The sequence below is a fragment of the Myotis brandtii genome, unplaced genomic scaffold, assembly GCF_000412655.1.
Source record: "Myotis brandtii unplaced genomic scaffold, ASM41265v1 scaffold112, whole genome shotgun sequence".
Taxonomy (NCBI): domain Eukaryota; kingdom Metazoa; phylum Chordata; class Mammalia; order Chiroptera; family Vespertilionidae; genus Myotis; species Myotis brandtii.
In genome coordinates, this window is record NW_005353838.1 from 4,432,915 (window position 1) to 4,443,828 (window position 10,914).

Here is a 10,914-nt window from a genome sequence, read left to right on the forward strand (position 1 = left end):
GGAACGACCAGTTGCTATGACACGCACTGACCATCAGGGGGCAAACGCTCAATGCAGGAGCTGCCCCCTGGTGGTAGGTGTGATCCCACAGGGGGAGCGCCACTCAGCCAGAAGCCGGGCTCACGGCTGGTGAGTACAGCAGCAGTGGCGGGAGCCTCTCCTGCCTCCGCTGTAGGCAGGCGGAGGGGACCCCCACCCCTTAGTGCATGAATTTTGTGCTCCAGGCCTCTACTAATTGATTAATAATAATATAGGAATAAACTTCATTTCATGTACTCACAACTGTAAACCTACTTTTGCCCCACCCTATATGCAGAATATAATAGCCCCCATTTAAGAAAACTTGAGTATACAGAAACTAAACAAGTATATATTGACTATTTTTATTAAAGGTAACACTTTTAAATCCCTTTGGTAATTTAACTTACTTAATTTAAAAAATGATTAAGTCTCACATTTGCAGGGTAATTTGCATAAAGCAAAATCAAACAGTTTTACTAAATTAAACATTGAAGCATCTTTATAATGGACAACTAACTATTCCTTATTGTGACAAATGGGAAAAAATTTAGTTTTACTTCTTCAGAGGCAATGATAGTATAATTTGGCTTTAAATAAAGGTAATACTAATCCAAGAAGTCAGATATTAAAGGGACATATTCTGGGAACAATCTGTGTTCAATTTTGAAAGCATTAAAATGATTTGTTACTGTGTAAATAGCTACAGATTTATGTATGGATGAATGTATGTATCTGTTATTTGCTTAGCCTCAGAATTAACTATTAAAACTCTTTAGACAGAGAAAATCAGCCTACAAATATCAATTCAAACTTTGTTTTCACAGGATAGATTTGATAGTATTTAATAACATCAAAACAGAATAACAATTCCTTAAAACATTATGAAAATACTAGAGGCTCAGTGCATGAAAATTCATGCATTGGAGGGGGGTGTCCCTCAGGTGGCCTGCCCCCTCTCACAGTCCGGGAGCCCTCAGGGGCGGGAGGTGACCTGGCGATCAGGGGAAGGCGACGCCCCATCACACCTCTGCTGCTGCCACTGCCAGCAGTGCAAGCCTCGGCCGGCCCTGGTTACCTGCACCTCGGACTAGCCCTGGGCGGCTGAGTAGCCACCATCTGAGACTTGCCTGCACCTCGGGCCGGCCCTGGGCGTCTGGGAGGCTGAGAGGACTGGGGGACTCTGGAGGCAGGCGCCCTGGTGGGGCTGAGGGGACTGGAACAGCATGAGGGTCAATTAGCATATTCCCTCTTTATTAGATAGGATTATAGAGAGATGCAAAGTGGGTTATATTAACTTTTTTGCTTGTCATATTACTAATACTACCAGCTACTAATTTTATTATTTCAATTTCAGAAAATTTAATAGGTAATTTTAATCCACTTCAAAGTTGGGTGCTAAAGAGTTGAGTTGTTGAGAAGCTAAATAGTCCTACTCTTTCACTTAAAGTCCTCTATAAATTTGGCTGCACTCTTTCCAGCAGCCTCCTTATTGGATTAATAGTTGTAAAATGTACTTTTGAGTTTCACCTCTACCACTAGCCAGCTATGGACCGTAGACAAGCAACAAAATGGTTTTTTCACCTGTAAAATAAATGAATTGCCCAAAATTCTTTTAAGTGCTTTCAACACTTTATTTGTGTCATGGAGAAATCCTTGAAGAATCTGATGAAAACTGCTGATTCATAGAAAATGTAGCATATCATTTCAGGAGTGGCAGTGTTCCCTGACGCCACCCACAGACCTTTTCTTGTATTAAGAGGACTTCTGATTTTCAAAACCTGTAATTCTGTATTTCTATCCCACACCACCCTGTTGTCTAGCTATACTATGTTATCATCCTCATTTTGCAGACTCCTTTAGGGTTTTTACTCATATCATTTCTTCAACTTTCAGAAGTCCTTATCCCCTTGTTCATTTTCACCTTTGAAAGTTCTACCTCCTTTTTAAAGTACAGTTCAAATGTGTGTGTGTGTGTGTGTGTGTGTGTGTGTGTGTGTGTGTGTGCGTGTATGTGAAGCTTCTTCAATTAGAATTGATCTTTCTTTTAGAGCTTTATACCTACATTTAACTCTTACTTTTTTGGTCTTGTAGCACAGTTATTAGAGGCCTATATGTCCTCTGTCTCCCCTTTCTCTTCTTGCCTGTTTCTCCACAGATTATAAATGTTTTGACACCAGCCACTATGATCCTATATTAGTTTTAACTAGTAATTGTTCCTTGCTAGTAGTAGTTATGGAATAAATGCTCCCAAAATTAATTTGAATTTGTCACTTAGTTGTAATAAATTACTATCTGTTGTGTCATGTGCTAAATGCTCGGAGGATTGCCCCGCAACCTGCCTCCAAAAAGTAGAAAGTGGTGTTAATAGAATCAGAGGGAAAGCCTCATATAGGAGGTGAACATAAAGAATGGGTAGAATTTAGGAAGCTGCAAGGGTATTTATTTTCTGGAATAGATGAAGAGAAATGAGAGAACTAGTGTGTAGCTATAATTTTTTATTGATAAAATTAATCTAGTTTTACAGAAGAAATGGGTATTAAAATTTTACTTACAATTTTTAATTAAGCTTTGTATTTTTCATATTGGCATTTTTGTTTTTACAGGTACAAGAAAATTCCCCAGGACATAGAGCTGGACTGGAACCATTCTTTGATTTTATTGTTTCTATTAATGGTTCAAGATTAGTAAGTTCAGCTTTTTGTACCTTCGTGTGTAGTATTTTGTATCTTTTGAAAACGGAATTTTTCAGATTATATGGAACTGGTGTTTATTCATTAGTTACAAACAAAGTGTGTTACCAGTTTGTAAAAATAATTGTTAGTAAACGTATGAAAATGTCAAATATAAAATACTATACTTGACACTCCAGCAATTATTTTAGGGGAATAAAATCACTGGAGACTTTTACTTTAAATGTTAAATATTTAAATGTTTTTATGCAGAAAAAAATAATATTAAAACATTTGCTTTTTTTAAAGATGTCAAACTTTTGTAGGTTATTGACAAATGACTCTCAACTTGTCAGTTTTCTTGTGTATATAAGTAATGTTACTAGAACCAGATAGATGTGTTCCAAAAATGCAGAATTAAAACTACTTTTTATAAGTTGCTTTCAGTTTACCTATAATAAAGCCCTGTAGGAAGGGAATTATATAATTTCAGCAAAGGAAATTCTTATGACAGTGGCTACTTGGTTGGCTTATTTTTTTCACAGAAGTGTTGTTTTTATTACTTTTCAACATCTTCTACATAATGGCCTTTATTCATTTATGTAATGAAATATTTAACATACTGCTTCCATTTTCTTTTTCCTGCCAGTTCCTATTAAATAAATAAACTTTATATTTAGGAGTAGAATCCAAAATTAAACTTCAATGCCAGCAAACGTTTTAGATTTTAAAACCAAAGTCATACCAATCCTGTTAGTAATATGACTTCTTATGGAATATTTTGGGGGTTTTATCACTGAAGCCCTAGATCACTTCAATCCATGTTGGGTTGCAAATTCCATAATCTGTAGTTAGCTGTTAGAAAAAAGTTAGAAGTTGTTGCTAACAAGGATTGTTCTTAACTTCTTAACATTCTTTTACTTGGAGGAACTTTGGGATGTTAATGAAACCTTTGCCCATAGAATGCTTTGTGTTGATTAATATTACTCCAATAGGCCATAGGATGCTTAAACTAAGATAGTTAACATTACATTTTTATTTATTAAGAAAAATAATTTTATGTGTTCACAGAATAAAGACAATGATACTCTTAAGGATCTACTGAAAGCAAATGTTGAAAAGCCTGTAAAAATGCTTATCTACAGTAGTAAAACACTGGAGCTGCGAGAGACCTCAGTCACACCAAGTAACATGTGGGGTGGCCAGGGCTTGTTGGGAGTGAGCATTCGTTTCTGCAGCTTTGATGGGGCAAATGAAAACGTTTGGCATGTGTTGGTACGTATCACTTGTAAGCTGCTACTTGCAGTTTAAGAAGCAGTGTAGAAAGGTGTTCTATCAGTGGTTATCTCCAGTTTGGTTGAGATTGTAGGGATATTATTATTATTAGGCTATTTTAGTTCTTGAAAATCAGAATTCATTTCTGTTAAAATACAGGTTATTTTTTTTAAATGCATGAGATGAGGAAGAGAAGCAAATAATGATTTATCTGTTATGAGAAGAAATGTTAAAGGAGATAGCTATAGAAGTATTTTAAATATTAAAGATTATGTGACATAACAAGACAATTACAAATGTAGGGGTTTTTAATCACTATAATTAAGGACTGTGAGCTATAAAATTTGGAAGATTATTTTATGTATATTAATTTTGGGCTGTGTTTTTGTGTCACCATAGGAAGTAGAATCAAATTCTCCAGCGGCACGGGCAGGTCTTAGACCTCACAGTGATTATATCATTGGAGCAGATACTGTCATGAATGAGGTAATTAGTCTGTTTATTAAAGAAAATTATGTAACATTTTCTTATTAATGTTTAAGTTCAGAAGTATATGTGCATACTTTGCAATTAGAGTTGAAATTTGGGTCTTTGCCGGTCAAGATCACTTATGCCAGGGAGTTAAACAGAACATCTGGGAGGTGTCTCATTAGTATAGCTATGGGGGAAAATGCATACTGTGTAGCAGTTGCACAGATTTTGTGTATGGCCTATAAAAATCTCTTATGGCCCTGACTGGTTTGGCTCAGTGGATGGAGCGTCGGCCTGCAGACTGAGGGGTCCCGGGTTCGATTCCAGTCAAGGGCATGTACCTTGGTTGCGGGCACATCCCCAGTAGGGGGTGTGCATAAGGCAGCTGATCGATGTTTCTCTCTCATCGATGTTTCTAACTCTCTGTCCCTCTCCCTTCCTCTGTAAAAAATCAATAAAATATATTTTTTAAAAAATCTCTTATGTACCTCAAGGCTAAATCAAATCCTCATTTTGGTTATTGATTTCATTTTCTCTTCCTAAAAAGAGGTCACAAAATTGGCTCAGCTATTTTAATCCTTTTCCTTGCCTGATAGCTAGTGAAAGTATATATTGCTAAATCAAAAATGAGAGAAAAAATAAGGTGCCCAGATAACCAGGTCTTACTCATAGAGAGCAAAAGCAGAATACATAGGATTTGTGTGTAGAAGAGTTTTACTAAAATTGCTGACTAGGTCTTATGAAAGTGGACATAGGCCTTGCATGTAGTAAATAGGTCATATATTAAATTAAACCTTGTTTGAGTATCAGTTTTAAGAAATGATGTTTATGTTTGGGGCAAGGCCCACAATCTGTGCGTATGTGTTTCGTTTTTTCATCCTTACCTGAGGATATGTTTATTGATTTTAGATATAGAGGAAGAGAGAGAGAGACATTAATATTGATGTGAGAGAGAAACATGAATTGGTTGCCTCCTGTATGTGCCCCGACTGGGGATCAAACCCTCAATCTAGGTATGTGCCCTGTCTGGAAATCAAACCCACAACCTTTTGGTGTACGGGACGATTCTCCAACCAACTTAGCCACCCAGCAAGGTTGTGTGTGTGTGTTTTTTAAAGTTTCCAGGTTACTATTCTGATATTAGCCAGGTTTGAGACTCCCTGTTCTAAAGTTCAGTAACATAAAAATATTTTTCTCCTGTGATGCTTTTGCAGTCTGAAGATCTGTTCAGCCTTATTGAAACACATGAAACAAAACCATTGAAACTTTATGTGTATAATACAGACACTGATAACTGTCGAGAAGTGATTATTACACCAAATTCTGCATGGGGTGGAGAAGGCAGGTAAGGTCATTTTTAGAGTAAATTATAACTGCTTAAACTTAGATGTCTTGTAAAAATTGATTGTTTTCATTTTGAAACTAGAGGCCCAGTGCACAAAAATTTGTGCACTGGGGTGGGGGATGTCCCTCAGCCCGGCCTATGCCCTCTTGCAGTCTGGGACCCCTCGGAGGATGTCCACCCGCTGGCTTAGGCCCGCTCCCTGGGGGGATTGGGCCTAAGCTAGCAGTCAGACATCCCACTGCAAGCCCGGCAGCCCTCGGGGGATGTCCACTTACCAGCAGGGAGTAGACCTAAGCTGCAGTCGGACATCCTTAGTGCTGCTGAGGAGGCGGGAGAGGCTCCCACCACCACCGCTGTGCTGGCAGCCATCAGCCTGGCTTGTGGCTGAGCAGAGCTCCCCGCTGTGAGAGCACACTGACCACCAGGGGACAGCTCCTGCATTGAGCGTCTGCCCCCTGGTGGTCAGTGTGTGTCATAGTGACCAGTCATTCCCAGTCGTTCTGCTGTTAGGGTCAGTTTGCATATTACCCTTTTATTATATAGGATAGAGATATTACACTTTTATTATATAGGATAGAGGCCTGGTGCATGGGTGGGGGGCAGGCTGGTTTGCCCTGAAGGGTGTCCCGGATCAGGGTGGGGGTTCCTCTGGGGTGCCTGGCCAACCTGGGTGAGGGGTTGATGGCTGTGTGCAGCTGGTCACACCCCCTTCAGGGTGGGGGTCCCTGCTGGGGTGCCTTGCCAGCCTGGGTGAGGGGTTGATGGCTGTGTGCAGGCTGGTCAAGCACCCCCCCAGTGGGAACCCTCATGCCATGGAGGTTTGGCCAGCCTGGGTGAGGGGCTGATGGCTGTTTTCAGGCTGGCCACACCCCCTTTAGGGTGGGGGGTCCCTACTGGGGTGCCTGGCCAGTCTGGGTGAGGGGCTGAGGGCCGTTTTCAGGCTGGCAAACCACCCCCCAGCGACGGATGCTCCCAGCCTCTCCTTTTTTCTTTTCTTTTTTTTTAATTCTGGGATATATTTACATTCTATAATTGAAACTTTGTAGCCTTGAGAGGAGCTCAGAGCCAGCCAGGGTGGGTGGGAGGGAAGCCTCCTGCTCACTCCAGCTCCGTGGCCACAGCCAGCTGAAAGCAGGTATCTGGGGTTTATTTACCTTCTATAATTGAAACTTTGTTGCTTTGAGTGGAGCTCAGAGCCGGGAAGCTTGGATTCCTCCATCATTGGGGCAACCAAGCCTCTTGCTTGCTCCAGCTCCGTGGCTGCCGGCCGCCATCTTGGTTGGGTTAATTTGCATATAGTCACTCTGATTGGCTGGTGGGCGTGGCTTAAGGCGTAGCGAAGGTAAGGTCAATTTGCATGTTTGTCTTTTATTAGTGTAGATAAGTTATTGCTTTATTATAAGACATCTCTTAAAAAAAGGAAAGCATTGACCTAGAACAGGGGTGGGGGGCCTTTTTTCTGCCAAGGGCCATTTGGATATTTATAACATCATTCGTTGAATATAATTCACTTAATATAAATTTATGTTGCTATGAACATAGCTTCTAGATTTATTGAATTTTGATTCCCGCCTGTGGTTGCCTTGGCAGGGCCAGACCAATTGATTTTGAGAGCCTTATATGGCCTGTAGGCTGGATGTTCCCCACCCCTGATCTAGAATATCGAACCTAAATTCATTAAAAAAAATGTTTAATTTTTTTTTTAAGAGAGATAGGAAAGGAGAGGGATAGAGAGGAACATTGATGAGAGAGGAACATTGATTAGCTAGCTGCCTCCTGCATGTCCCCCTTTTGGGGGTTGAACCTGGGACCTCTTGGTTCATGAGTTGAAGCTCAACTACCGAGCCACACTGGCCAAGCAATAATTCTTCTTTTAAAGTACATATTTAGGAAGACTGGTATATAGACTATTGTCCTTTTTTTTTTTTTTTTACTGACCTAAGAGCTAATAGCCTTTTTTTGTTTTGTTATTTTAATCAAATAGTTCAGTTTATTTTATTTTCCTAATTCCCCTCTTCAACAATGGGACAATACAGTGTAACTTTCTCTAGCTGCTGGGAAGATTTCTTAGACTTTGTGGAAACTGTTGGATTTCAGAAATAGATAGGTTGATTTCAACCAAGAATTAGACAAAATTGCAATAACCATGAAACTCAATTTAGAAAGAGGATCAAGCCAAGCAGGTAAACAGATTTTATAAAATCAGTTTTCTGGGACTGTTTATCAAGTCAGTTCCCTAATTTCAAAAAGCTAAAGCAAAGCATGCTGATTTACATTGCTTTTTTTAGTTCTTTCAGCTGTTGCTTAAATTGTACAAATTTTTCAATATTTTGAAAGTCCTAAGCCTTTTTTAATTGGAAGAATTATTAATCACTAGGGGCCCAGTGCACAAATTCGTGCACCTTGAAAGGAACTGTGGGCCACGAGGCTGCAGTGGGCACAGGGGCGGGTCTTAGCCCATCCTCTGTGCCCTCGCCCGGCCCCTACTACCGCGGCCCCCAGTTCCCTGTCTGCCGGCAGCCCCACTCCCGCCGCTGCTGCTCCCACACACTGATGGTGCCAACCCCACTCAAACCCACTGAAGGTGTGGAGCCGTTGGGGCCGGTGCCAGTAGTGGGTGCTAGTGGGGCGGCTGCTGCCCCGATCGCCCCTCAGGAGCAGGGGGAGGTAGAGAACCCCTCAGGGGCAATTGGGACGGTGCTGGACTCTGGCAGTGGGTGGGAGCGGTAGTGCCGGCAGCGGGTGCGAGTGCCAGCTGGGACCATGGTGCATGGGAACAAAAAATTTTCAGTAACTACCAGAGGCTCTCCCTGATGACAGCGACCGGCACCCCGCCTTGGTCTGACGCCCCCACTCACTGCTCCACCATCCCGCCACGGCCAACGCCCACCATGTTCTGCACTCTGCCGCCTGCTGTCGACGTCTGCCATGTTCTGTGCGGACCCCCTGGTGGTCAGTGCACGTCATAGTGACCGGTTGTTGTTATGCCGTTCGGTCTATTTGCATATTAGCCTTTTATTATATAGGATAGTAATTATTATAGGAAAGCTTAGGGTTTGGAAACTTCCAAGTGTTTTGTAAATGTTCTGCCATTTGCTGGGAAAAGGATGACTTAGTTGATGCAGGCAGAGAAAAACCTCTATTTGCTCACACTATTACCTTTCCCCACACTACCTGAGAGTCTATGTTGCCATCAGAATGCTAAGTTGTTGCAATTTGAGAAAATGAGATAGAGCTCTCATTTTAAGAATCTGGCCTGCCTGAAGCAGTACTTGATCAAGTTGTCATTGTTCATTGTCCAGGTTTATAGCCACAGAATATGATCTTAAGACATTCAAAGTCAACTAATTTCAGAGGGACTGCCACATAAAACTAAATTTTTAAGGAAGCTGCTGCATTTATTAGAATGGCAAATTTTCAGTTTACAAAAGAAACTAATAGGTTCTCCAGTTAGAATACTTAGGTCCGATTAGTACCACAAGATTGCTTGGTGAGCATAGAATCAACGTGCAAGGAAGAGATTCTGCAGATGGGGAAGTCATCACTAGTTCTTTAATTTTTAATTACACTGCTACATTCTTGTTCTTAGAGCCCTTCTTTTCTAGACTCTGGCAGTTATTCCTTTTCTTTGGAAGACATTTTTCCTTTTGACATGACTTAGTACCATTGATCAGCCATTGCTTTAAACAGGCCCATACATACCATTTTCCTGAGTCTACTCTCATTTGTCATGTGTCTGCTTCTGGTTTTTATTCCCTCCTCTGAGGCTGTCCACATTTCATTCATTACAGCATATTTCTCTTAGTTTCATTCTTGGGCTAGCTTTAAGTTCGCAGAATTTCTTGCTGTTGCCTTCAAGTGCCTCTCTATCACCACTTAGTTATTTTGATTAATAAGCACCTTGTTTTAAAATGTAACTACCTCTGAAAGGCTGTCATCGATCAGTGTAAATTATTTAATCTTATTCCCTTCAAATTTATCTGAGATCCAGTTCAGTGAGAATTGCAGTTTTGATGGTAGAAGGAAGGGAAAAAAAGTGAGAGCAGGAACAAGTAATTTTGTAATGTGAAGCATCATTGTGAAATCAGATTTGCATAAGGAAAAGCTTAAGTTAGCCACTGCCTGCTCCCCCAGCTTTTGGTGGTGGTAATACACATAGAAATAATAAATGCCTTGGCAGGGGAGAGGCACAGACATGTCTGCCTGGCCTACTTAGAAAGTGTCAAGTAGTTTGGGAAATAAAAGCAATCACGATAGAAACAGTTGGAACCTGATTGTGATGGGCCTTAAATACCGTGGTCAGGAAATTTGTATATACTTTGGTCAGTGGGACGATGATATTGTATCAGTGGGGGCTCTTTGGTTCCAAACAGTAGAAACCAACTGTCATTGCTGTAAGCCAGTGGTTCTTAACCTTCCTAATGCTGCGACCCTTTAATGCAGTTTCTCATGTTGTGGTGACCCCCAATTTCATTGTTACAAATTGAACATAATTAAAGCATAGTGATTAATCACAAAAACAATATGTAATTATATATGTGTTTTCCGATGGTCTTAGGCGACCCCTGTGAAAGGGTCGTTCGACCCCCCCAAAGGGGTCGCTACCCACAGGTTGAGAACCGCTGCTAAGCAGACATGACTTTATTGTTGGGGAATCACTCTTAAAATCAAAGAAACAGTTAAAGAATCAGACTTGGGAAGGATAGAACTCAGAACACCTCTAGGAATTTAGAACGGAAGGGCTTTGGCAATTTCATCAGTATTCTACTGAAGGGATGAACGTTTTTGGTTTTCTGTCACTCCCAAGATTTGTAGCCATGGGCAGGAGAGATGGATTGGCTTTGGTCACTAGCAACTCCTTGGTTTGGGCAGGAGAGGCCTTCTGATTGACAGTCACACCAGTACTGCACACAACAGCAGAGAAATAATTCTCCAAAAGGAAGAAGGAAAAATAAATATTGGGAGGCCAATAGACTATGGAAAGAAGCAATGTAATCATATCATTAAAAAGATGGCCTCACCCTAACCAGTTTGGCTCAGTGGATAGAGCGTCAGCCTGCGGACTCAAGGGTCCCAGGTTCGATTCCGGTCAAGGGCATGTATCTTGGTTGTGGGCACGTTCCCAGTAGAGAG

The 10,914-nt window shown here is 41.1% G+C and overlaps 1 protein-coding gene across 1 annotated transcript in view; it reads left to right on the forward strand.

Annotated features, from left to right (window-relative positions):
* Nucleotides 1-2,599: 2,599 nt before the first annotated feature.
* The window catches only part of GORASP2 (golgi reassembly stacking protein 2, 55kDa), a 22,023-nt gene continuing 13,708 nt past the window's right edge, over nucleotides 2,600-10,914 (forward strand). Inside the window, exons 1-4 of the mRNA XM_005857567.2 lie at nucleotides 2,600-2,705; nucleotides 3,762-3,965; nucleotides 4,365-4,451; nucleotides 5,651-5,781. Coding sequence (XP_005857629.1) covers nucleotides 3,822-3,965; nucleotides 4,365-4,451; nucleotides 5,651-5,781 — 362 coding nt within the window. The 5' untranslated portion in view covers nucleotides 2,600-2,705; nucleotides 3,762-3,821. The remainder of the gene's footprint in view (nucleotides 2,706-3,761; nucleotides 3,966-4,364; nucleotides 4,452-5,650; nucleotides 5,782-10,914) is intronic.